The sequence below is a fragment of the Camelus dromedarius genome, chromosome 9 (genome assembly GCF_036321535.1).
Source record: "Camelus dromedarius isolate mCamDro1 chromosome 9, mCamDro1.pat, whole genome shotgun sequence".
Taxonomy (NCBI): Eukaryota; Metazoa; Chordata; class Mammalia; order Artiodactyla; family Camelidae; genus Camelus; species Camelus dromedarius.
Window position 1 is genome coordinate 60,640,696 of NC_087444.1, and position 27,096 is coordinate 60,667,791.

The 27,096-nt window shown below is 48.6% G+C and overlaps 1 protein-coding gene across 1 annotated transcript; it reads left to right on the plus strand.

Moving 5' to 3' along the window:
• The first annotated feature begins 7,162 nt into the window (after positions 1-7,162).
• CCNE1 (cyclin E1) lies at positions 7,163-17,357 on the plus strand. Its single transcript, XM_031458542.2, has 12 exons — positions 7,163-7,347; positions 7,825-7,876; positions 7,988-8,075; positions 8,297-8,365; positions 12,180-12,325; positions 12,448-12,583; positions 14,768-14,914; positions 15,454-15,549; positions 15,764-15,898; positions 16,008-16,119; positions 16,211-16,368; positions 16,678-17,357. Exons 2-12 carry the CDS (start codon positions 7,854-7,856, stop codon positions 16,798-16,800), a joined length of 1,233 nt encoding a protein of 410 aa, XP_031314402.1. The 5' UTR covers positions 7,163-7,347; positions 7,825-7,853; the 3' UTR covers positions 16,801-17,357.
• Positions 17,358-27,096: the final 9,739 nt, after the last annotated feature.

Consider the following 27,096-nt stretch of genomic DNA (forward strand, 5'->3'; position numbering starts at 1 on the left):
TGGTAAGACCCCCCCCCCCCCCAGGGAGGGAGAATAACTCGGTGGCTTAAGAGAGAAGGAAGAGCAAAGGAGCACCAGGCAAGGAGGAAGGACACCAGGAGAGGGCAGCAGTGTTCTCAGGAAGAAGGGAGTGGGCCGATGTGCCCACCACTCCGGAGAGGGCTGTGCAGTGAAGCCTGAAAAGTGCTCTTTGGGGAGGGCATTGGTGCCCCTGACAAAGGCAGTTTCAGGGACTCCACCCCTGCCCCTCTCCTCTCCCGGAGCTGGAGCAGGGCCCCTGCTGCCAGGTGCTTCCCTCCCCCAATTTTCATGGGCTGCTTTTCTCCACAGCTGGGGGTGAGCATCCTGAGGGCAGGACACCTGTTCAACCTGCATGGCCCTAGAACAGAATTCATCCTTGTAATCAGTCAACAGACACTTAATGAGCACCAACTGTGGGGGAGGCACCTTGTAGGCACAATCACCAATTCCTCTGTGGTCCAGCATCATGAAGAATGTGAAAACAGGGAATCTGGTCAACTAACTGTCCCAGACACTGGAACCAAATTCATCCATCTCCCCACCAAAACTGATTAGAGTGAACCGAAGGGGGCTCCTTGAGGAAGCCAGGGGGCAGAGCCGTCTGCTGCCCCTAGACCAAATGCACCAACCCCATCAACATGCTCTCACACACAGCATCTCGCTGCAGCCTCACATCCACCCTCTTCCTATCCTCTTGGCCAGAGGAGGAAGCTGAGGCAGCAGGAGGTGAAGTGCCTTCCGCAAGAGCATTCTGAGATAGGGACCCCGCAGCTGGGACCCAGGCCTCCTCGGCACAGGCACACGCCAGCCTGCAGACACCCCAGGGCCTCCTGTTGCTGGACACATGCTGAACGTGCTCACTGCAGAGGGGCTGTCCTTCTGTGTGACTTCCGACACCCCTGGCCCATTATTTAACCTTCTTCTTATTCTGACCACAGTTCTACATATTAATCTGAAATACCATCACATCACACGGTGAGTCACTCTCTTTCCAATTCTCCTTCACAAGTTCTGCTTTAATCAAGGAGAAAGTCTCAGTTTGAAGGAGAGGGCTTTGATACCTCTCTAATATTTCCTCATCTCCTTAAAAAAATGTGGTAAAATACACATAAAATTTACCATCTCAACCATTTTTAAATGTCTAATTTGGTGGCACTAATCACATTCACAATATTGTGCAACCATCACCACCGTTCATCCTCAGAACATTTTCATCTTGCAAAACTGAAACTCTGCACCCATTAAGTGATAACTCCCATTCCCCTGTCCCCCAGCCCTGGCAAGGGCCCTCCTGCTTTCTGTCTCAGTAAATTTGGCTACCCGATACCCGGGTTAAGTGGAATCACACCGTCATCTCCTGTTTTAAACAGAAAGAGATCAGTCCTCAGGCTCATGGCCCGTCTCACATTGTCCTGCCTGCGGTTAGCAACACTTTGATGCTTCTTTGCTTCTCTTTGTGGCGGGTGATGTTGTTTTCCATTCAGGGTAGGGACGGTTGGTTTCCCTTTTCAAACAACCAGATTTAAGTGGGAAAAATAATTCGTAGTGAAAGGCTGAAGGTGGAGAGGCTCTCAGACAGAGAAGAGAAGGTGGGAGGGTGGGAGGTGGGGAAGCCCCAGGCTTGATCGTGGAGGCTACTCACGCCCAGCCCTCTGTGACCCAGGGACCAGCCCCACGTGGGCCACAGCAGAAGAATGTGCCCCCTATTCCATGCACCCGGCCTCCTCAGCCTCCCGCCACCATCTGGAAAAGGCTTTCTGTACCTTTCACCTTTGCCCCCTATCCATTCATCCATCCACTTATTTATTCAGCAAACCTGGCTGTCCAGACCCTGTGCTGGGCTCTGGGGAATGCTCAGGCCTCTAGGCCTGGGTTCCTCCCCGTCTACCCCCTCCTCAATGCCTTCTTCCTTCTCTCCCTGTTTATTTAATCCTGACCCTCCCTCATCCAGGACCTGCTATGCAGGCTCTGGGTCGGCTCTGAATTCCTAGCTCAGTCTCAAGGTCAGACAGCTAGGTGGCCAGGTTGATACCTAAAGAAGTACAGACATAGGGTGAAGCTGCCCCACCCACAGCGGCTGGCAGCTTGCTGTTGCCCTGCATAGACGTGGGCCCAACCTTACCAAATCATCCTGTTGCTCAAAGAGTTGGAAACCCTCATGTTTTGCTAATATCATGTGGGCCACCAGCATCAGTCTGTGCCCTCTGTCTGGTCATGTTAGGCGTCAGTTACTGTCCACTTGCCTCCCGAGGGTGCGAGGTGCTCTTGGGAGCTTCAGGAGGGCAGGGTCAAGCCAGTCCACCCCAGGTCCACCTAAGCTTGGGGTCCTGAGGCTGCCAGGCCGATTAATAAGTGGAATCCTCTGTGACCGACGTCAGCGAGTGATGGAGGGAGGCTGCCATGGGGGTCAGGATTCCTGGAGAATCAAGGCAATGACCCAGGCGTGGCATCGCCAGAGCCACGTGCCAGCCAGCCTTGCCAGGGCGGACTTTTGGGATCTACAGATCTTATGGGCCTTGTAGGGCCTGTGTGGGTCTAGGGGACCACCAGAGGCACGCCGGTGAGCACAAGTGGACAAAGTTTGACAGTTCATCACCCTTTCACTCACCCATGACATCCATAACTCTCTCTGTTACAAGTTATGGGAAACCCAACCCCTACTGTCTAAATAAACACGTGAAAATAATTGACTCCAGCATCCGGAAAGTTCCTAGTAATCTGGTCTTGGGCTTGATTGGATCCAGGAGCTCAACAAATCAGAAGACTGCCTCCTCTCACCTCTGGCTCGCCTTCCCACGCCCCTCCCCAACACCACCCCTCCCCCAAGGACTTCCCTCTAAGAAAGGTCGCCCTGAGTGGCAAGATGGCCTCCTGGTTCCAAACTTCTTCCCATCAGCTTAGCAACTCCAGAGGGTTCTCGTTGGCCCAGCTTGGGTCATGTGCCTAACCCTGAGCCAATCACATGGTCAGGAATGTGGTGCTCTGATTGGCCAAGTCCCCTCCCCCATCAAGTTCAAGAGTGTGGTGCTTCAAGGAAAGTGTGAGTCCCTGACCAGGAGAGAGATTCCAGTGCTTCCTCTCTCCAAGCCCCTGCTCTATGTCTTGCAGCTGTGCCTGCCTTCAGAAAACCCAAGATGAGGCGATTTCACTGAAAGCTGGGGATACGGTGGTCAGGCACAGAACAAAGCACTCTTGTGTCTTAGCTCATGCTGAGGGGGTCGCTGGTTTCTGCACGACTGCCCCTCCCCCCAAACCTGGTGGCACACGCCCACTCCTTGAAGCGGCTTCAGATTCGTCTCTGTTCCTGGCAACCCGGAGCTTAGTACACAACCCATAAATGTCAGCTGCCATCACTGCTCTATCATATACTACCATTAAAGGTAAATTTTAGCTTTCACTGGAGTTTTCTAATTGACCACAGCCTTCTATCTAAAGTGTTGACCGGACTTGCCTTCCAGTGTAAGAGAGGGTTAGGCCAGGACTGGGCCACCCACTGGTTTCTCAGTGCCCCCCTCGGAATCCAGGGCAGTGTGAGCTTGATCTGAACAGTAACCAAGTCTTGGGGAGCGTGGATGGGCCCTGGACTCCGGCTGACCTGGCAGGCCTGTGCAGACAGATCTCCAGGGCTGAGGGAGGACAGGAGCCAAGCCTCCGAGGCCTTCCCACACTCAGTTCCCTGGCGCTGGGTCCTGCTCATCCTGCCTGGCCCCCACCCCACAGCCCACACCGGTGCAGCTGGTCTGACCCCTCTCCCTCTGGTTTTCCTGTGCGTAGCCTCACAAGACCCCCCTCCTTTGGCTCAGCCAGGCAGCCACAGTTGTCCAGCTCTGCCTGATAACAAAGCCTGGGTCAGCTCCATTCCCAGTCACAGCCCACGCCTTCCCTGATCAACTCTCTCCAGCACTTTTTAACTTTTGTGAGATGCCTTTAAGGAGCTGTTATGTGCCCAGGAAAGTGCACATGATGGGCCAACACTGTCAGCAGGCAGTTTCCTGAGCCCCTGAAGGCTGTCTGGGGGCCCCTGGTTAAGGAATCCTACCTGGGAAGAATTCTCCTCTTGCAACCCCCATGGGCTTCGTTCTTCTTAATCCTTATGTCCTGGCTCCTGTCCTCACCCTCCACCATCATCAGGACCTGAACCACATATGAAGCTATGCCAATGCCCCCAAATTTCTTAATGAATAATAATTGTTGATACATATCAAACATTTACTATGTGCTAGATACTACTGCAAAATGTATTATTGGTATTATTAACATGTTTATTCCTCATAGCGACCCTGGAGGTTGAGATAATTAAAATCATACCCATTTTACAGATGAGGCAGTTGAGGCACCAAGAGGTTAAGGAACATTTCACAAAGTCTCATGGCAGAGGGAAGGTGCTGCCCTCCCTACATAGCAGCCGTTTTACCACCTATAGTGCAATCCTCAGTCTCCCTCAAGGCTGAGCCAATGCTTAAACACAGAATGAAATGAACTCAAACAGCCAAAGGGGAACTGCTCCAGACAAGTGGCCATCAGTGACTTCTGAAGACTCCACGCCTTTGTGAAGGCTGTTTCTACTGCTTTGGCCACATCTCTTCTATAGCCTCTGCCAAACTCCTTCATCCTTCCACCCTACACGCTGCTTCCTCCAAGCAGCCTTCTTAGTGTCCAAGAGTAGACTGGATGTCCTTGCCCTCAACTCCACATTAAGTTGCAGCCCCCAGAATTTTCCCATCCTAGTCCTTATCACTCTGTCCTGCAACTGCCAATCTATGTGACTGCCTCCCTTCCAGACTGGAAGCTCCTGAGTGGGCAGGGATTAAAGTCGGTGCTTTACTTTGTTTTAAATTGTTTTTGAAAAAATAACTTTTATTTTTTATTGAACTATAACATATGCTCAGTAAAGTACACAAATCATTCGTGTGTAGCCTGCTGAATTTTTATGTATGTACACACCATGTAACGATCACTCAGTTCAATATATAAAACACGTGTTATGGTAGTGCCTGGAGCCCCTACCCCAGAGGGTCTGATGTTGTCACCATAGTTTTTGTCTTCTGTTAAACTTCAAATAAATGGCATCGCACAGGAATACTGTTCTGTCTGGCTTCTTGTGCTTCCCACTATGTCCATGAGAGTCACCCATGTTGCTGCATGTTTCAGTGGTTTGTCCTTTTTATTGTTGCGAAGTATTCCATAGAATGAATATACCAAAAATTTACTTAGCCATTTTACCACTGCTGAACATATCAGTTAGGATAGGGAACATCAGGAAATCTCATTCTGGTGGGAGTATAAATCGCTACAACCGCTAAGGAAAGCTGTTTTGTCTATCATTGTTATAATAACTGTCATTTACTGAGCATTTACTATGTGCCAGGCACCGTACTCAGCCGCTCATCTGCATTATTTCACTTTGAAGGATTTAGCTCAAAGCTGCCATTTTGAAAATGTTTGCAGTAAGTGTTATTGTTATTAGCTAGAGGCACAGGGCTGGGAATTCAGGAGCCTGGTTTCCATGCCTGCCTAAGCCAGCCTGAGCAAGTCATCTCAGCAGCCTTGACCTTAAAACCCCCAGAAGGTCAACAATCTGCTAGCAGGGACCTCTGGGGATGACACACGTCATGCCCTCCAGTAAGAGCCAGGCTCCAACTTTGAGAAGATGGAGGGAGAGGGCCCAAGACTTAGATTGTAAATCAGGAAGGGCTTGGGGGTGTTTAGGGGCCCTCTGCTACGTGCTTCTTCTAGAAGTTTAATAGTGTAGGTACTTTCAAGGCATGATTTTTCAATATCTCTCACTGGCCTGTAAACCCCTTATATAAGGGCTTGGTCATTGTGTTTTTCAAGTATTTGTTCACAAATAAGATTTAAGTGCCTCCCCTCCTCCAGGCACCATGCCAAGAGCTGAGGGATAGAGCAGTGAATGAGATAGACAAGGTAGGGACAGGAGCACCAAACACAGAAAGAAGCAAGAGACTTGTGGTGGCAACACTGTGACGGAACCGCGGCAGGGCAATGAGGTGGACAGGATCTCCTGGGGAGGGGGGTGCTCTAGATTAAGCAGTCACTGAAGACTTTCAAATTCTTGGGGAGGATGAGCAGCCTGATGGGGCCAGAGTTGGGGACAAAAAACTCCAAGGCACTGAGATGAGAAAGGACAGAGGGTGGCCAGAGGAGCTGTGAGAGGAGGTGCTTGAAGGGGAGGTCTGAAAGGGGGTGAGGGCAAGTTCATGCGGAACCCTGAAGGGCAGGGAGCGTGGATTTGACTTTACAGCCGGCTGATGGGAAACACTTTTAAGCTAGGGAGGGCTGCATGGAATCTTAGCATCAGAAATGTGTTCTGATGCTCAGAAGTTTGGGGGTAAGGGGCTCACTTGTAAGGTGCTCGACTATTAGCTGAATGAATGCACGCACGCACGGACATATGGGTGGACGCGCGTCCAGAAATAAAGCTGTTCAACAGGGGGCCCAAGACCTGGCGGCCTGAGGCCCCAGTTCTAGGCCCTGTGACCAGGCGCTGTGACCTTGGGCACATCCCCGCCCCTATTCAGGGCCCGGAACCCAGCGTCTCGGGGGCGGGGAGGACGTGCAAGGAGGGACAGTGCGCGCGCGCGGCAGGCCGACGGATGGCGGGTCTTCTGGCCAGACCCCCACCGGGGCCCGAACTCTCGCCGCCTGCGGTGTTTACATTCCACCCGCGCCGGCCACGCGGCTTTTTGCCGCTCCAGCGCCGCTCGGCTCCACCCCCGGAGCCCCGCGGCCCGCCCCTTGCCGCGCTCGCGCCAGAGCTCACCCGCGTCCCGCCCTGCGCCGCCCCGCCTCCCGCGCGCGCCAGCCGGCCCCGCGTCCCGCCCCGCGCGGGCTCCGCAGCTCGGGCCGCGCAGGCCCCGCCACGGCCCGAGCCCCGCCCCCCCGGCGCGCAGGCCCTGTCACTTAGCCCCGCCCCGCGCTGGGCCTGCCCCCTGCGGTTCCGAGCGCCTGGGCGGGCCTGCGCTGCGCGGGGCGGTCCTGAGGGCGGTGGCTGGGCGGGCCCGGGCTCTCGGGTGGCCGCTGAGGGGCTCCGAGCCGGCCGGGGCGGGGCGGAGGGTGGCGGGAGGGCGCGAGGGCGGGCCGGGGGCCGGTTCCGCGCGCAGGGATTTTTAAATGTCCCGCTCTTAGCCGGGCGCAGGAGCAGCCGGCTCGGCCGCCAGCGCGGTGTAGGGGGCAGGCGCGGATCCCGCCACCGCCGCGCGCTCGGCCCGCCGCCGCCTCCCGCCTCCCGGCTTCGCGCTCGCCTTTGCCTCCTGCCTCCGGCCTCGGCTCGTGCCGCCTGCCTGCCTGCCTTGGAGACGGCTTCGGGTAAGGGCCCAGCCGCGGGCTGCCGGACGGCGCGGCAGGCGAGGACTCCTGGAGCGCCAGGGTCGGGTCGGGCCGGGCCGGGGTGGGGGTGGGGCGAGGCCGGGTCGCCGGGTCCCCCGAGGCGTCAGCGCGGGGTGCCCCGGTAGGGCGGCTCAGAGACAGGCTACGGGGAGGGGTTGAGGGGAAGACTGAGGCAGCCAGGGCCCCGAGGGAGGCGATGGGCCGGCGAGGGTTTCGGGGGGCGTCAGGGCCACCCCCAGTCCGCGTTCCGACCCGGCATCGCGGGCTGCTGGCGGCGCCGCGGGTGACAGGCCACCCCGGGCCCATCGGCCATTTTCCCGACCGGCCCGGGAGGCTCCCGCCGCCGCCGCCACCCGCGCGGGAGGGGGAGGGGGAGGGGTGCCCGGGGCGGGCTGGCGGGTTCTGGCCCCCCTCCCCTGGCCGTCCTCACTCCACTGCCGCTTCGTGTCCCCCCAGGCCTGAGGTCTGATCCTGCGCCCAGCGCCATGCCGAGGGAGAAGAAGGAGAGGTGAGTGGCCTGGCCGCTGCGGGGAAGGGGAAGGTGTGCAGTGGTGGGGGAGGGGTGGGCTGAGGTTTGGGGAGAACTCAGCCCTACCTCTGTGCTACCCTGGCTTTGCAGGGATGCGAAGGAGCCGGGCACTATGAAAGAAGAAAGCGGCACCGATGTCCCTGTTCGCTCCAGGAAGAGGAAAGCAAATGTGGCCGTTGTGAGTACAAAGGAGACAGGTGGGGGAGGCTTCCCCCCCATCTTACCTGGGTACCAAACTGGGTTCTGCCCACGTAGTTACTGATGGGGGTTCAGGGAGGTGTGTTTGGCAGAAACGGTGGTCATAACCTTACCAGCTTTCTTTTTCTTTTTTCTCTCTGTGTTTTTGTCTTTGGACTGTTTTGTGTGTTTCCTTGCGGTGTGGGGGGTGTTTTATGTTAGTTTTTGCAGGATCCAGATGAAGACATTGCCAAAATTGACAGGACTGTGAGAAGCCAGTGTGGCAGTCAGGTAGGTACACTTGCTGAGTGGACCTAAGTGAAGAGTCTCCTTTTCTTGGGTCACGTTGAGCCTCATACTCGCCTCCTGCTGAAGGCTTTTTCTCTAACTATGGCTACAGTGCATATGACGAAGCACTGTGCCTTTCAGTGGGCACTGACCTCTGCCAGCCTTGGGATTCCAGGAACGTCTGTGTTCGTGACTGACATCCCTGAGATTACAAATATGTGCTGATGTCTGGAAGAACCAGAATGGACATCACATAACTCAGTCCTCTCCTTTTGCCCTTGAGGAAACTGAGACTCAGTTAGAGGAAGAAAGTAACCCAAAGTCCAGTGCAAGCCAGGGGCGGAGTCTGTCCTGCAGCCTAGTCTTTAGGCTGGTGAACTGCTGGAGGGCTCCTGACACGGAGCTCTTTGGGTAACCGTGATGGAGGTTTATGGGTGCTCATAAGCAACTTCTCCCCCATCCACACTTGTGTTTTTTCATCATGGTACGTTAAGGACTTCCCTTCCCTGCTCCCACCCCAACTCGGTCATGTTGCAAACATTTTCCCCCTTTCTGAAAATTCTTCCAACCCGTCCGGCAATTACCTACAGTGATCACTGCTGACTGGGGCTCCACCTGGCCTCCACTGGAGTATTAGTGGGGCATTCTGTGTGATGACATGTGCATCTCAACACGTTTTTTTAATTGACTAGTCCATGTCTCTTGCCCCTCCTTCATGGATTTGCTGCCGTATTTCTTGCATGCCCATGGTATCATTATAATATCAGAAGTCCCTAGAAGAAAAAGCTGTATTATCTCTTTACCTCCAGAAATGGCTGGAGATGGTAGTTATGGCTCCAGTAGGGGAAGCAGCCTGTCTCCAAACTAGCTGATCAGGCCTTCTGATGCTATAATGATAAAAGCTGAGCAGGAATAGTATTTGAGCCCAGGGCAGTGGTCCCAATTAAGTTAGCAGTGGTAGCATCACTTTGTAGGGCAGTGAGCAACAGCCACAGCAGCTGAGTCTGGAAGAGCGAAGGGCTTCAAAGTAGTGGGCCACATTGTTTGCAGAACACTTGTCACTGCACATAAGACCCTAGAAATTAGCAGTTCTGGGGAGGTTCTGGTGAATATTGAACAAAGGGTTGATGTTTTCTTGCTGTATTTGAAATACTTCAATTTGGGAAAGGAAATAAGAGTGTATTCTGAGTTCTTTCTTTTTTTTTTTTTTTTTCTTTTTTCTCCCCTTAATGACTTCAAACCAAGCAAGTTGATTTTTGAGGATCTCTACTAAAATAGATCTCTACTTTGTGAAATTCAAGATTATTTATTTTCCCAGCTGTGTTTTAAGTTGACATTTTTTAACTGAGGATGAAGCAAAGCCACCCCTGTTTACTTTTTGGAGTTTTAGAGTAGTTTCTGTTCTCAAAGATAACCTCAGATGCCTAAGACAGGGCTTAGGCCCTATCCCTGGACTGCGGAGAGTTGATAGATATGATACATGAATAGCCATATTATTTCCCACTAGAAGGCATTTTCATGGTGATTCAGAGATTAATAACAACAGGTTTCTGCACATTTTGTAGAGTGGATAGCCTGAAAATTACCCATCATTATGGAGCAATCAATGTCTTTTGTTATTTCTCAGTGTAGATTCATGAAGCTAGAATTTTGGGTAACAACCTTTTTCCCTATTAAGTACACAGAATTTTTCTCTGGAGTGATCATAGTTCAGCCCTTTTTCAACAGCCCTGAGCTACCTGTAGCCATCATGCTCAGCTCCAAGTAACTGCTTCATCAAGACCACGTGGAACCTTTGATTCTTACCTTAGGTTTTTCTTAATGGAAATAATACTTTTTATCTAAAGTATTTAACATATCCATTTTGTTGTTTATTTATTTATTTATTTTTTTTTTGCAAGAGACAACTTTTTTAGTGAAATGGAATCCTTAACTTTCTACTAGTTACTTCTCAGAATATAATTTTGCGTAAGGTAGTTTTACTCTTTGTTAAAGGTGACTTAAATAGTCAGGGGTGGCTAGGAGTAATCATGATTGGTCTCTTGCTATTTCCATTCCTTCCTAAAGTCAGACTGATCTTGTTCTCTTTGAAACATGGCATACACTTAAGTTAATAGACTTCATTATCTTGCTTCATATATTGGTTCCTAAAAAGGCCAGCTTTGGGGACCATTTGTCTGCTTGTGGTTCACACGATTTGTCTGTGAACTGCAGGTTGGGAACTGTTACCATTTTATCTCCAAAGGCCTGCTCTCAGCTATTTCAACCATCTGGCTGTAGAGGGTGACACCCAGCTTCTGCTTTCAAAACTAGAATTCATTCTTGAATGGAGAGCAACTTAAAGCAGTTGTAATATGACCCTTTTTGAGTCAAGGAAATACTACCAGCACATGATACCAGAACTGGAAGAGGAGTCTGCCCTTCTCCAGCAGCTGTTGGCAAGGGCTGTCATGGTTAATTTGCATGCCCAATTCTTTGCGCATTGGATGGAGAGGAGCTTTATCCAGCTTTGCTCTTCTCAGTACACTGAAAGTGCTCTGGCTTCCTCTGAAAGTGGCCGGCGTGCTGTGCTCGCCTCCGCGTCCCGTATCTTCCAGGCAGCACTTGGAGCCCAGGTTGCCGTGTTCATGTACAGTCTTCTCAGTTGTCTCTTTTCTAGTAAACAGTAATGATTTCTCTGCTTAAAAAAAAAAAAAATGCCAAGAGTCTGAGACTTTTCAAAGAGCTTCCATGCTGGCAGGGTTGTTAACATGGCACATCTTACAACAAAACCATTATTTTATAATTTTAAAAATCAATCATTGTCTCTTAGAGTAGTATGATAAATAGTACCTTTAAAAGGAAAAATTTTTAAATAGCAAAATGAGATTACTTTCCAAATACTAAAAATTGAACAAAATTAAGTATCTGGGATCTTTAAAAGAGAAGCGTTGTTTTGGTTTTTAATGATAGTTTATTCAGTTAGCAGTTATCACTCTGTAAGGGTTTGGGTTTCAAAGGTCTTCAGGAGTATCAAGACTCCGTCTACACACTTAGTATATATCCTGTGACTGTTGCTTGATTTGCTTCTAACTAGGTGGATATTCCTTTTGTTTCATTTTGAATTAAGGAAAACCAAAGGTCCCCATTATGTAATATATTTGGCTTGATCTGCAACCAAAGGAAGATGTCACATTTGATGGGTTTTGTTTTAAAATAGGGGAGACTTCAAATATAGATGGCAATCAATTTACATTTTGTTCTTTTGTACTTGTGAATGTGTAGTGCTTATGTAAATACTTTTATTGGAAATTCTGTCTTTCACTCTTAAGAAATTTTAGTAGGTTAGTTGTACTTCTTAAAAAAAACAAATGTTTGAATTGTGACCAGATAATCTCACAACACACTTTAGAAGCCATGCTGTAATACCTCTCACTGAGCTGCAAATGGATTTTATTCTCTTTTTTTTTCCCCTTCAGTAATATAAGAGCTGTTTGTATTTTGTCTAACCCTGCCTGCTTCCATTTTGCTGCTCAAGCACCTCGTATGAGGATGGTGATGTGGAGGAGAAAATGTTGCTAAAATGCTTTCTTAGGTATTTACTGCACAAACTCCTAAGCTTAATGACAAAAATGAAATGAAAGCTTGGAGTCATTACTGTGTCTTTTACTTATGCGTGCTATCTCCATCTTAATTTAGGCCAGAATATTGATTTAGACCTGGAGATTACTCTCCAGTGTGAAGACATTTTCTGTTTTACTGGCTGTTTGACAAATCAATGAATGTAAAAACAGCTGGTTTACATCAAACATTTAAAAATGTGTCTTTCTTTTTATAGCCTTGGGACAGTAATAAAGTCTGTGAAAACCCCTGCTCCTTGATTCCCACACCTGACAAAGAAGAGGATGAACTGGTATACCCGAATTCCGTGTATAAGCCTCAGAGCTGCACACCGTCCAGAGCCTCACCGCTGCCCATCCTGAAGTGAGCCGCCGGCCGAGTGCCTCCCAGACCCCTTACTCCCTGTACGCACTCCCACCTCCTCAGGGTGGAAGCATACTGACACCTGTCTTTTGTTTTTTTGGCTTGGTTTTGTTTTTCTGTAGCTGGGCAAATAGAGAGGAGGTATGGAAAATCATGTTGAATAAGGAAAAGATGTACTTGAGGGATAAGCACTTTATGCAGCGGCACCCTCTTCTGCAGCCTAAAATGCGAGCGATTCTCCTGGACTGGCTGATGGAGGTGAGCCGGAGCCTTCCTGGTCGCTAGGACCATTGACCGCTTCTAGATTCTTCTGTCTGTTATGGGCTCTTCACGTGTTTGATTCCACTGACACATTCTGTGTCTCTGAACCGTGGCACATATACTGCAGTAGTCTAACTTTTTCGCTTATGTACTTTCTTAAAAGAATTTTTGAAGTATTAGATATTTATAAGTTGGCATCTTTTTCCCTCAAAGTTTAAATAGTTGCAAAGGTTATATTTTCCAATTAACTATAAATGTTTGGTATTTGATCTTTGTTAATTAAATTGCTTTTAGGTGTATACAGGGGAATGTGGATAATAGCTATTTGACAGCCACTGTCGTATGTTTTAAAAATAGGTGAACGAACTTATCTCCAGCAGTCAGAAATTTTACGTCATTTTTTTTTAATTCCTTGGGATCCGTTTCTCTTTCCCCACAGAATTTTATCCTTACAAAATATATCGTTCACATCTTTTATTGATCATACTATCACTTCTCTACAATAATTGATCAAAATAACAAGTGTTACAAACTGTGATAGACAACTGTTAAACATTAGAAGTAATGCTGTGTAGGCAGTGCCCCTCTTCCTGGGAGGAAGTGTGGGTGACTCAGTAGTGGCTCGATTAAGGGACACTCCCTGGATGCCTCTGTAGGCCCTGGGTGGGTGAGAAGTGGGTTTTCTTCTGTGATGTGGAGTGATATCTCAGGCAGATCTGTTTTATGAAAAAGTATATATGCAAGTTGAGTGTCTAAATATTCCCTAAAAGTGAACTGAGCCATGTGCCCTTTAGAAAGTCTGTATTGCCAGGGGTACGCGTGCCCTGTCCTGCACGTCCTACAGTCAAATCCCCTGCTGCCACTTAGTGACTGTGTGCCCTGGTCAGGCAAGTCACCTAACTTTGAGTTTTGGTTTTCTCGTCTGTAATATTTTCTAGCAGTATTTTCCTCGCAGAGTTTGTGTGGATTAGAAATTGTGTATATGAAGTGCAGCGTAGAAAGTAGGCAAGGAAAGATAGCTTTTTTTTTTTCCATTCTTGATTTGTTTTTCTTCATTGGTCCCTAAAAATGTCAGCATAGAAAAGGTACCAATGTACAAATTCTTTGGCAGGCCTGCTTAAATCTATAGGCCTTGCAGGTGTCCACCAGAGACCCAGTATGGCACATAGCCCTTCTGGGCCCTTTAGAACATCTTATAATTCCTTGAAGCATTAGGTGTAGTATGCTCTAATCTCCTAGGCTTCAACTGTGATGTTGTGACTGAGAGGTTCTATTTTATATAATGGCAATGGATGCAACTGATACTTCAAAGGAATGATTTTCTATGAAAGTTAATGAAAAAATAAAATACCATTGAAAGGATAGAAAAGAGTGGTCACCGTTATGTCTTCAGTGGAACGAAACCGGAGTCCACAGTTCACAGGTTGTCTGCAGCGAAGTTACGTTGCCCAGCCCCGGCCCAGCCAACAAGTCTTACGCAAGAAAGGCGGTGCTCGCGCTGTGTGCCCGACTGTGAGCGGGCGAAATAGGGCTGGAAGTTGTTTCCTTAGAGAACAGAAGCTCTAGTTTCGCTTCTAATCAGATTGTAGTTGTGTGGTTTTATAAAAACTGACTCTGAATGAGACTCCACCCGGACATAGAAGTGCTCTTTGGTGACTGATGGAGTTTTTCACTAATATTCCTGTTGTTTCCTCTGGTGTCTTTTCTACTTACTAACCCCGTGAATTATACTTAGAAGAGATGTACTGTTAGGAACAGCAGCTTTATATGCATAATCAGACATTTGGTGATGGTAATGAATTGAGGTCTGATATCTCCTTGGTCCTTTTCAACTCCATCATGTAGACTGCTTGGCCACACCTCACAGCAGTCCTGTGAGGCAGGCAAAGCAGGTGTTGTCCTAATTTTGTAGTATGTTCCAGCTTTCAGGCTTTCATACTGAGAGTGCCCAATGTGAAGAAATGTGGTAGTTCTTTTCTCACATCGTAATGGAACTTATAAAGGGGACACATTTTTATTGTGTATGTGCTTAGGGGCAAGCAAGGTCACCATCCCTTCAGAAAAGCCACGTTCTCTCTCTTGATTTGGTTATATTATCCTTCCCCAAAAACTCATGGCAAGTTTTTTGTCTGTCTCTGTTCTTCAAGTCACTGTTCTAAAACTCACTAAATATTTTTTCAGGTGTGTGAAGTCTATAAACTTCACAGAGAGACATTTTACTTGGCACAGGATTTCTTTGATCGGTATATGGCGACACAACAAAATGTTGTAAAAACACTCTTACAGCTTATTGGAATTTCATCTTTATTTATTGCTGCCAAACTTGAGGTAAATCAATTTTGAAATGTTTGTTATGTAATACGTGCTTTTCTTGACTGCCACTGGGATTAGGGGAAGAGGTCAACTGCTTGTTTAAATTTTTCTAATTTGAGGCCTTCTAAAATTAAGCCACATATGAAAAAGGCTAGAAGTTAATCAAGAAAAGTATGAGTATATAAAATGCTTAGGTATTCCTTTCATCAAAAAAATTGAGCTTTGACCAAAAAGGATTAAAATTTTGGTGTGAATAGAAGGGTGGATGGGCCTAACCTTCAAACATGTTGCTACAGGTATTGAAAAGGTGAAAACTTCAAAACTTCCCAATGAGTAAAATTTTATTTATTGATTGATGAGAGTGAGTGTTCAATTTCTTTCACAGTTCATTCATTTTGAACCACTGAGTGGTTCTTGGATTTATCCCATCACTGTACCCCCTTTTTCTTTCTATGTCAGCATACTAAAAAGAACCATTTGGGATGTGCATTGGAAGGTAAAACTATTAGAGACTGGCTTTTTGCTAGTAGTATCTTCCTTTTATTTCCTTTTAGGAAATTTATCCTCCAAAGTTGCACCAGTTTGCTTATGTTACAGATGGGGCTTGTTCAGGAGATGAAATTCTTACCATGGAATTAATCATTATGAAGGTAGGTTACAAGTTAATTTTTCAGTCCTTTTTAAGAATACATACATAATATCTTTTCTACGTTCAGCATGAGTGCGTCTGGCTGGGTGTTCTCCGGCTGGACACATTGTGGCATGGGAAGCGGCTGCATTTTGAGCTGCTGTAGAGGACCAAGGGGAGGAGAAATGTCTTTTTCTTTTTTCAACCACTGGTCTCTTTTCTCTGTTTTCCCTCAGGCCCTTAAGTGGCATTTAAGTCCCCTAACCATTGTGTCCTGGCTGAATGTATACATGCAGGTTGCGTACCTAAATGACTTTTATGAAGTCCTCCTGCCACAGTACCCTCAGCAAGTCTTCATACAGATCGCGGAGGTGAGCAGCTCTGTTCCTTCTGTGGGGCTGCCCACCCACAGCTAGACTGAGTCACTCCAGGAGGGATGTGAGCTGGCCGTCTCCTTCAGTGTCCTTTTCTTCTCCATAGCTTTTAGATCTCTGTGTCCTGGATGTCGGCTGCTTAGAATTTCCCTATGGTGTGCTTGCTGCTTCTGCCTTGTATCATTTCTCTTCATCCGAACTGATGCAAAAGGTTTCAGGTAAGTTGACTTCCCGGTCCATTCACAAGGTGTATTAAACCGACAAACCCAGATGTAACCAGATTGAGCCTATCGTATATTTTCATTGCAGGGTATCAGTGGTGTGATATAGAGAAGTGTGTCAAGTGGATGGTTCCGTTTGCCATGGTGATAAGGGAGACAGGAAGTTCGAAACTTAAGCACTTCAGGGGAGTTCCTGCTGAAGATGCGCACAACATCCAGACCCATATAAACAGCTTGGATTTGCTGGTCAGTACTGGTCCTTGCTTCCCAGACAGAGTCTTAAACCTGCTGGAGTAGCTAGCCTCTTCACTTCCCTTCACACAGGCTCCAGGTATCCCCAAAAGACTCCAATTCTTTTAATTCCTTGGGAAAGAAGAATTGTGGTCAACAGATCCCGTGTCTAAGTATCATGCAGACGAGATACTTTTAGATTGTTCTTTGCTATTTTTTTCCTTCACTTACTTCCATTTAAAAAAAAAAAAAAAAAGCACAAAGTAAAGCCCAAAGGATACTTCCTTCCATTTTAACATTTCTTGCTTTTATTCTTATCAACAGGACAAAGCCCAAGCAAAGAAAGCCATATTGTCTGAAGAAAATAGAATTTCTCCTCTCCCTTCTGGAGTCCTCACCCCACCACAGAGCAGTAAGAAGCAGAGCAGTGAGCAGGAAACAGCATGACCACACCATCATCCTCCACCAAAGACAGCTGTGCGCAAGTGCCTGCTCCAAGTTCTCTCCTGTGTCCCACAGCAGAGGCGTGCGTTCGCTTTTTCAGACATTGAAATGGAAGAGTGTGTCACTTCTGCAACAGAGGGTTTCTGTGGATGGCATTGGACAGGGAGAAGTGTGTTTTATTGAATGCTTAGATTTTTTTAATAAGTGGGTCAAGTACACCAGCCACCTCCAGAACACCAATGAGTGCTCCAGATGCTGCTAAGGAGGGTGATACTTGACTTGATTGACTATTCACACAAATAACAAAGGCTTGAAGTTGAGGAGCGCCACGTTGCTGCTGGCCTCCCCTCGGGTGTTCTGGGTTGTGTTGTAGTAAGTGGAACAGGTGGTTGTGAGCGTTGTGATGCGGAGCCCACAACCAGCTGTGCTGGGGGCCTGCCCTTTTCCATACTATCAGTTGACAGTGTACAATGCCTTTTATGAACTATTGTTTTGTAAGTGCTGCTACGTCTATCCGTTTTTTAATAAAGATAACACTGTCTTTGAGACAGCTGGTTTTATGAGCTATGTCTGGTAATTTAAGTTAGGAGTCAACTTTGAATGTGGCTGTATCAAGTTCTCTTTTTTTTTAACTTCATGCTCTTGAAGCTCAAGCCTTTCAAGCAAATACATTAATAGAAAACTTCGGACGTGAGCTTCTGGCGCAGCCTTACAGGCCCCTTGAGGGCCCCTGGGTTGGGGATGAGGTTCCAACTGGCATTTTCCCATGACACCCTGTGCAGCGGGAGCTCCGGTCGGGCTCGCGGGCTGGCCCTGGCAGTGGTTGTGAAGTCACGTCTGCATCCGAGAGGGTTCTTGGGTATGATTCCTTCCCTGGCACAGGACAAAGGTCATGAAGTATCTGTAATTAGTGTCATTTAATAATCTTTTCGTCCCCACCCAAACCTAAGGCATCTTACCTAAAGGAGTTTTGTTCGGAGAACTTGTTAACCCAACATCATAGCCTCAAACTATACCTTGAAAAAGAAAATGCAAAGTAAAATTGTATGTAGCTCAAGGCCATGATGTTCGTATACTGTCTGTCCCCCGGCCGTTGATGGAATCACCAAGTGCCTTTCGCTTTAAGGCCCCAATGTGTACAGTTCACATCACATTTTGTGGGACATTCTCAAAGGGGTGGCCTCGTGGAGTCTTGTATTTCTCTTTCTCACAGTGCTGTGGTGTGTGTATGGGTTCATTAAGGGAGGGTGAATGAGCAAATAAATATCATTTATTTTCAACTTGGTATTTTATTATTTTGCAAAAATCTATCTGAAGTAGAAAGAACTACAGCCATTTTTAATCTACCATATTTACATGAAATTTGAGAGAGACCCTACTTCTTCACATTGTGATGTTCTGGCAGTTTTAATACAGTTTTCCTAATAAAAGCATTATAAATCTACATGTAATGGTATTTAGCCAAGTGATGCTCCTAGCTAATTAGTTCTACATCCCAGAGATGCTCCTGCCTTAAAGTAGTGAATTTTTAATGGTGATCATTTGTGATTTGTTGGAAAAATCCTAAAAGTGGTTTATTTACATTTGACATTTTTTTGTGCAAAAATTGGGCACTGAAAACATTTCTATTTTCCTATAGGTTTATGTAAGTTTGAGAGCTTGGCAAATGTGAGGAAACACTGGTTTGAAAGTATGTTTGAGGCAAATACTTCTTGGATCGTTTGGCAGAGAGTGTTACTGAGTGTGCTGAGATGAGGGTACCTTACATGTAAATTGTGCCTCATTTCTGGAGATCAGTGTTTTGTTTTTTTTTTAATGGCAGTGTTGCCACAGGCAGCTCTTAATAATCTGTGCTAATAAAGGATAAGTCCCAGATGGGTAAGTGAAATCCACAGTAATCAATATTTTCTGTGGCTCTGCCAAAACCCCGAAGAGCCACTAGCAACTGAAATCAAGTTTCCCCTCTCAGAGGAGCTTCCTCCACTTGCTAGTCGTCAGTACAAACTTTGGCCCCTCACTGGTTGGCTCCATACCCATCTGCCAGATCACTTGTTCTGCAGTTCAGCTGAAACCGGCGGAGGCAAGGTGAGACCAAACAGACAGCAGGGGTGGAAATGGCAGCTCTAGTCAACCTAGGTGAACAAAACGCTCTGAGGCAGAGACGTGTCAGCAGGGAGGGCCCAGAGAAGGGGAGGGGTGTGGGCCCTTGGTCTAACTTGTGCTAGAGCTGGAGAAACAGTAATTTTATCGACCAACCATGAAGACAGATTCGATCGTGGCAGAGCACACCCCATCCTCGTGTTGCACTCTGGCTCACAGAACTCACCAGAGCTGCTGGCAGGTCTCTGTCCCCTGTGCCCGAGGAAGAAAACACTGGCCTTCAGGTGGTGGGTGCTGAAGGTTTTTCCAGGCCATCCTCCTGGTGTGGGGCTTGGACAGTGCACTGTGTTACGGAGGTCATTTCATGCTAAGCGGGTGAGTAAATGATGCTAACGTTCACATCACCCTTAAGTTCCCGAGGCCGTAAGTACAGCTGTGGGCCCTCACAGATTGGCGCTTAGTGCGAGGATATACTTCCGGCCTCCAACTCAGACACAAAAGAGATTGGAGTTTATTTGGGCAAAATTAGGCTCTACCTCAGCGCAGGGAAGGAACGAGAAATCAGATCTGATAATGTCTAGTCATATTTACCCAACCGTGCATTTTCCTACCGCATGTTCAACATTTTGAAATTCAAATCACATTTATACCTTGGACATTGTTAGAAGACTATTTTTATCCCGGCTATAATCATCTAATTTGCTGATTACAGGTCTCAAATTGCCACAGAGAACTCAATTTTTGAAAGAATTGTCCTGTTTGATCAAATATGTTATTCAAGCAATGCAGTCATTTGTTCCACAAGGTTACCTGCCAGGCAGAGCTAACCAGGAGTAATAGCATTAGAAGCCTGTACTTAAAATCAAGCATTAGCTAACCTGTCTGTGACAATAGAGTCTTAAATATAATTTGCTGCAGATACTTCAGTTCCTGCACTGACAGACAATTGCATTTCGCATTCAATGAGCATAGATTTTTCCTACCTCATCCCAATTCCAAATTTAACTCCAGAAGACTCTAATGTGCCCAGTTTCACAGGCTTACCAGGTACCATTTCCCAGAAGCCTCATACAGGAGGGCAATGGTATCCTCTATTCAATAAACACTCCCTTTGCCCCCTTTTTAAATCATTTTCCTGATCAATGCCAATTCCCCAAAGTGTGTAGCATCTGCCTGTGCGGTGAGGTTCACGTCTGATGCTGGCTCCCCTGGCTCAATGCAAGAGCTCGTCTCCCTGGGGAGCCCCTGCTGCGTGCTGGGCACCACCAGTCCAGGGCCCAGTCCAGGAGCTCAGGTGAGCCTGGGAGACAGGCAAACCACTGGAATCCCGAGGGCAGCCATACAACAGATGAGCGTGGAGTGGAAGTCCTACTTGTGCTCGAGAGGCAGACTACTGAGTCCTCCCCAGGAGGCATCAAAAGCGGAGTGGAAGGAGGGAGGCGAGGCAGGAGAGGTGAGAGGCCACATCCCAAAGGGCTTCTGCATGTGAAGCCCAAGAGGGGCTGGATATCCCTGGCAGCAGGGCCAGTGTTTGAGAGGAGGGGAGTGAGGGCTCAGAGGGATGTGTGGACACAGAGGTTGAGGAAACAAGCCCAGAGTCCTGCTTCTGTGCCACAGGGAAGTGCGCAGAACGTGAAGGACATGAAGGAAGGCGACGGGGGCCTCCATGAAAACACCCTGCATCAATAACTAACTTCCACGTGGCTCTGCCGGAGGGATGGCCCGCACCCTCTGCAGGCCTCAGGGATTTCGGCCCCTGCACCTCTACATCCTCAGCCAGCTGGAACCTCACCTCCCACAGGAGACGGCCCCCGTCTGGGGCCCACACTGACGTCACCTGGACCTGCCACCATGTGTGATTTTGGGCACCATGCTTGACTTCTCCACGCCTAACAATTCTCAGCTGTGAAATGGGGATGATAACTCATTTGTGTTATAAAGTTAAGAGGGAGTTTAAATGGGATTAGGCATGAAAAGTGCTTAGCATAGTACCTAGCACGTTAAAAAGAAAACATAATTGATGGTTGACCTTGCTGCTGCTGCTGCTGCTGCTGGTGATACTAAGCTAGGCTGTCAGACCGAGGCCCTAGCGGGGAGTAGGTCTGCAAGGGGAACGCCAGGAACTCATGGCACTTGCTCTGAGTGCCCTTAGCCTCCTAGGCTCCTCCCCCGGGATCTGTGCCCCTTGCCTCCCCAGGCTTCAGTCGCATCTCTCTCCTGCCCTTCCTGGGCAGCCTCCTTGAAAGGATCATATACACCTGCTGTCCCTCCTCCTTCAGGCTCCTCCAGTCGGGCTTCTGTCCCCACACACCACACACTGCCCTCACCAAGGCCACCTAAGACAGCCATGTGCAGACCTAACGGCCATGTGGCACTCTTTAGCCTTCACAGCACTGATGATCCCACCTTCCCTCCAGAAACCTTTTGCCCTCCCTTGATTTGTCATACCCCACCCCTATGCCACCCCCATCACACACCAGTTACCATTCCTTCCAGGCCCCCTCTCTGCTCAGCACTAGGTGGTGGAGCCACGGATCCACCGCCCTCAGCATCCCTGTTCCTGCATCCACGTGCAGGCTCACCATTCACTGAGACGCTGCTTCCTCTCTGTCTCCCTGCTCCAGCGTCGCATCCCCTGCCCTGGGCTTCAAACCAGCAGAACCACCTGCCTGAAGGGTGCCTCCACCTGGGTATCTCTTCAGGGCAATACTCACTTCACCATCTTCTAGGGAAACTCCTTATTTCACCTTCCATTGTTAATAGTCTTCCATTGTTAACAAACATGTGAAAAGCACTCAATTCACAAGTCATCAGGGAAATGCAAAATAAAACCATCAGATCAGTTCACACCCACCAGATAGCAAAAAATTTGAAATGCAAAAAATAATACAATGACTACCTGTGGACCCATAACCCAGATTTGCCAAACCGGCTTCATATAATTTTATTTTTTTAAGGAATACAACATCACAGACACATTTGAAGGCACCCTGATAACCCGCCCCAAGCCCACAGTTTTTCTTTCCTCCTCGGAGGAAACCACCAACCTGAGGTTGATACAGATCATATCCACACATATTTTTAGAATTTTATCTTTTCTATTTGGGTCCATAAGCAATAGATACACAGAAAACACTGCTTTGGGTGCTTTTAAAATTCACATAAATGGAATCAAATCTCACACATACCAGTATTTGCAATTTTCGTTCAATGTTGTTTTCAAAATGTACCCATGTTGATACATGTCGGGTTGTGTTTAATCGTTTTTAACTGTGATAGAGTTTTCTCTTGAGTGAATTACCACGATGTCTATATCCCCTTCCAGGCTGGTCCACAAGTAGGTTTCCAATTTTTTCACCATCACAAACATGCTGCAGTCAACATCTCGTGCACACGTGTGCCACATGTGTGAATTCCATAGGGCACATTCCCAGACATGGAACTGCCATGTTAAAGGGCAGGTGTTTCTGCAACTTTGCTAGATGTGGTCAGTCAGCTACTTCCCCCAAATTCTGCCAACTTATGCTCCCAGGTGGGGAGTGTAAGAGTTCCTGCCTCCCCACGTCTGCTCCAGCCCTTAGTCCTGCTGTCTTGTCTTCCCAATAAAATTGCTACTATTTAACTTCATTGGTTTCTCTATGATTACAAAAGTGGAGCGTGTTTGTTATCGTAAGTTAGAATACTACAAACCAGTACAACAGAGACAATGAACATCCCCCAGAGATACCATTCCATTTTGGTGTTAAAACAGTGTACATTGCTCCAGAATTTTTTTCTGTCCATACACTAACATATAAATAAATGAAAATATTTGCTGTTTTTCTAGAGAGCTGTTTCATTCCATCGTATCATCTCTAAGCTGTTTAAAATGCCCATGAACATACAGACTTACTCCCTTTCTGTTTTTATTTTTTGGTGGTGGCCTGCAGATTGATTTCATTGCTTAGCACATAATTTTGGAGCCTAGCACATTAAATATCTGCTCCATGGGTGGACGGATTGGTTCTAGTCCTTTTCTGAGCAAAGAAGCCGCACAGCTCCCGGGAGGGTTGCAAGGATGGGATGACATACAAGAAAGTGCCCAGGCTCCAATGCATCATCAGACAGAGTACTAGACAGACCATCCATTCCCCAGAACTGTGATGAACCAAAAATCTAAACTTAACATATTCCAGCAATCATAGCCTGAGTTATCCAGAAAGTTCTCTGTGTCTCTCTTGCTAAGCACCTAACCCAGTTGCCTCTCGTTAGAGGCAAGCAGTGAACGTTCAATCTGTGTGAAGTAATGACTTCAGAAGAGCTGGCCCGGGAGTTCCGCATCCTCCATCCCCTCCTTGAGGCTGCGGGGGCCCCTGGGGCTGTCAGGATGGACTAAGAGGCTGTGCTTCAGGCCTCAGGTGCCGTGCTGGCGTGGAGCTTCGTTGTGTTTGGGCTGCAAAGGGGTATTATTACTATTATTATTATTATTAATTATTATTATTATTATTATTATTATTATTATTTTGCAAAGGGGTTTTAAAATATTTGAGCCAACATTTAAAAACGTGGGACAGCTCAAGGAAAGATACGGCCCCCCAGCTCCAGCTCTGGTAGCACGGTGGGCGGGGCCTGGGGGGGTCTGTAGAGACCCCGCCCCTCCCTGCCGCCTCCCCGGCCGCCCATCGTCCTTGATCCTAACTTAGGTGCTGCCGGTCTTGAGAGGATAAATATTTTTTGTACCAGCGACTCTACCAAAGTGAGAAATCCGTATAGATTAAGAAAGTGGAGTGTTTCAAGAAAACTAGCAGAGAGAGCCTATTTCTCCCTGGAAGTGCGGGGTATTTGAATGTGTTTAATATTCAGGACAGTGTCTTGGGGTCCAGAGGCATGTTCCTTAGCTGCCTGGCTTCTACACGCGTTTGAGTTTCAGAGTAGCTCTCACCCCAAGGCCTGTGGCGCTTTTGGCCCATCACTTGCCTGCCCCCGGGCCTCCATTTCCTCATCCACCCTGTGAGCAGTGTGGCCACAAGGTACTCTCAGCACGCACCACATCTGGGGCGGGGCCAGCCTCTCAGGGTTTAAGAGTTGCTTTCTGTTTTTCTTCAGACTTCCAGGTGGTGGTAAAAGACGAGTTTGAGGTGCTTTCGGGTATGCAATCACACTTTAGGGAACCCCCCCCCCCGCCCCGCTACTTCCTGTCAATGCAAAGGAGTTTCATGTCTCTAGGTGTGGAGGGCGACAGGGAGCAGGGCAGAAGTCAGACTGGCAAGCAGGTGGCTGGAAGCCTGCAGAGGCTGAGAGCTTCCTCGTCTCCCCCTGGGCCTCCAGGCCTGCTGGTGACCCTCAGGGTGACCTTGGACCCTCAGCCCAGTTAGGGCATGTCAAGGCCAGAGGTAGGGCAGGTGTGACTCCAGGGCTGCTGCCAGAACATGGTCCCCCACCCAAAGGCTGGTGCCTGAAAGGTCACTGGCCTTGCCAGGTGGCCCTGGACATGGTCATCCCGGAGCACGCCATCCCTCAGAAGCCTCAGCCTGGGGCCTAAGCCTTTGTTCTTCTTGAATGGAATCCCATCCTATGCTGCTGGAAAACCCTCTCTCTCAATCTGCCTCTGTGATGGAGAACTTTGAGGCATCAGAAGACAAATTGCAACTGAAAAAGATGAGTTTCCAGATCCCGGGAGTGATTTTCTACACTGTTCATTTTAGCCATGTCCAGGGCAGTGCAAGAGATGACTCGCCTGTGGATGAGATAGATGCAGAAGCCAATAAAGAATTCACGGGAAGCACAAAAGGCGGGCTGTGTGGGGTTTATTAATTATATTTCTTTTATCCTCACAACAATGGCACGTCAGTAATCTACACTGAATGTGCCCAATTGACGCTAATGATTTCATCCTTTTGTTTCTGTTAAAAAAAGAAAAAAGAAGAAAGGTCTGTCTGCCCAGCTAGTCAGCCCCGGCATGAGCCTGGAGCCCAGCAGGCCCTGGAAGCCCTCATCTGGGCCCATCTCTCTGTCATTTTTGTACCCTGGCTCTCCCTGGCAATGCCAACAGCAGTCCTGCCTGGCAGTGGCCATTTGCTGAGTCCCCAGCCGGGCCCTGCCCCACCCTCCTCTATCCTGCTTTGCCAAAATCTCATGTGCTGGTACCCTGACACGGGTAATGAGTCTTCTGGGTGGAGTGTCAGGCAGGGTGTGTGTGTGTGTGTGTGTGTAGCAGTATTTCAGAGTCAAGGACCTTTCTTGGTGTCCCTCAAATCACATTCCTCACCTGGGGTTCTTTTTGAAGAAAGAATAAAAAAGGGGCTATAGATTGCTTTCTTCCCACAACCCCTATCTATTATTACTAAATGTGATTTAGCATGGGTTAGAAAGGGGATGTGTGTTGGGGGCACAGCAGTGATGGGAACAGTCACCATCATGTATTTGCCCATGTCTGGTGTCATCCTTTCACCCTCGAACCTAGGAGGAGTTGTCAGCAACAGCCTCGAAGAGTTTCCAGACTTCAGTGTGATAAACCTCAGTGTCCTTCTCTCCTCCTCCCTGTGCCGCCCTGTGATGGGCTGCCCGGCATCTGGCCCAGGAAAGAGGCCCAAGGAGAGCATGCAGGCAATAAACGTTTCTTGCTACAAAGGAACGAGACAAACTTGCATGCCCGACACCTCTGCCATCATTTGATCACACACTTCGTGAGCACAGGGTGCGTGGGGTGGGGCACAAGCTGTGCACAGCCGTTAGTTAAATTTGAGAGCCCTGTCCTGGCTCCTAACCTGGAATACCCCAGAAAGGGCTTTCCCAATGGAGTGTGGATGACTCTCCTGCTCTCACTCCACATTGGCTGGCACCTCCCCCACCCCAGGTAGCCCTGGTTTGTGGGAAGATCCTAGAGGGGGGTCCCCATGTGGCCACTTCCGCCTGTAGCTCAGACAGGGCAGTTCTGGAATTTCCATGCAGGGGGCTTGAGGATGACCTGCAGCTGAAGGTGGGGGCCATGGCATATTCTGAGGGTGGATCTACAACTGCACATGTATTGAGGTAGTTTGGGAGGAACCGTTGCTGACAGTGGAGGGGGTCAGAGTTTCTTTCTGCTCTGGCATTGCCAACCTCCTCCCCTGACCTGACTTTCTACCTTCCAGATCCCCTCTTGCCAGGCAGTGGGGGCTAATTGGCACCGCCGGTGATGCAGGCCCCTCCTGGCCCCCTCGGCCGAGCCCATGCTGAGGAGACCACTGCTGAGGGCGTTGCCCACACTCTGTTGGAAGGCCCCACGTGCTCACCCACCCTGAGCAGATGCTGGACACTGGCACACTCTGCTGCTATAAAAATATCAGCGCTGCCACCCCAGCTCCTGGAGAGTCTCTGCATGATAGCCTGCGAAGTGATCCTACATTTGAATTTCATCTACAAATCCTGGTTTCCTCCAGACAAGCTCAAACTTGCACAGATGGCCTCTCATACCAAAAAAGTAAAAATAACAAAGCTTGCAATTCGGGGCCTCCCCCTTTTCTCTGGGCAGATGTGCTGTGGCACACTTGGGGAGGCGCAGAGCCTGCATACAGGCAGCAAGCTCTCTCCTCTGGAACGTTCTCACTCACCCCTTCTGGGTAGCTGCTGGGGAGCAGCCATGGCCCCTCAGGCTGTGTTCTTGGAAGTGCTTCTGGGGTGCCCGGGCCTTTGGATTGGGGCAGGGGGTTCCCAGGTGAAGAGTTAGAGTGAAAACTCATCCCTTGCCCAATTACCCAAGACTAGCCATATTGCTGCCCATGAGATGGTAGAGGGAAGTGGCTGAGGGTCTGGAGCAAGGCTTCAGGTCAGGTGGTCAGTAAATGTAGGGGCAAGAGGCTGCCATGCATGCCAAACAACAGAACTCTCCCAAACAATGGCTGACAGCAAAGATGTGAGTGTGCTCTGAAACAGCTACAAAATCCTGCTTCCAACAACAGGATTCTTCTTATTACAGGTGTGCGGCCACTGTCATTCATTCCCTCAGCATCCCTGACTCCACAGTGCTGGCCTCTGTGCCAAGCCCAGGATTCAGGGAAGGTTCTGGACATCCCTGTGGGGAAGCCTGCCCCACCTGGCCTCAGTAGAAGCAACTCAGCACTGAAGTCTGCCTCACCCCCCAAACTCCCCAGTTTTCCTCTCTGGTGTCTGCTAGGTCTCTCTGTGTTTTGCTTCCATCTTCCCCTTCCTTAGACCAGGCCCTGAGATCCCCCATCTGAC

Excerpts from the sequence above, each read along its gene's own strand:
- CCNE1 (XM_031458542.2), top strand. The coding sequence starts at position 7,854 with ATGCCGAGGGAGAAGAAGGAGAG. Across the intron at positions 8,366-12,179 it reads GAAGCCAGTGTGGCAGTCAG|CCTTGGGACAGTAATAAAGT; the intron begins GTAGGTACACTT and ends TTCTTTTTATAG. Across the intron at positions 15,899-16,007 it reads TCTTCATACAGATCGCGGAG|CTTTTAGATCTCTGTGTCCT; the intron begins GTGAGCAGCTCT and ends TCTTCTCCATAG.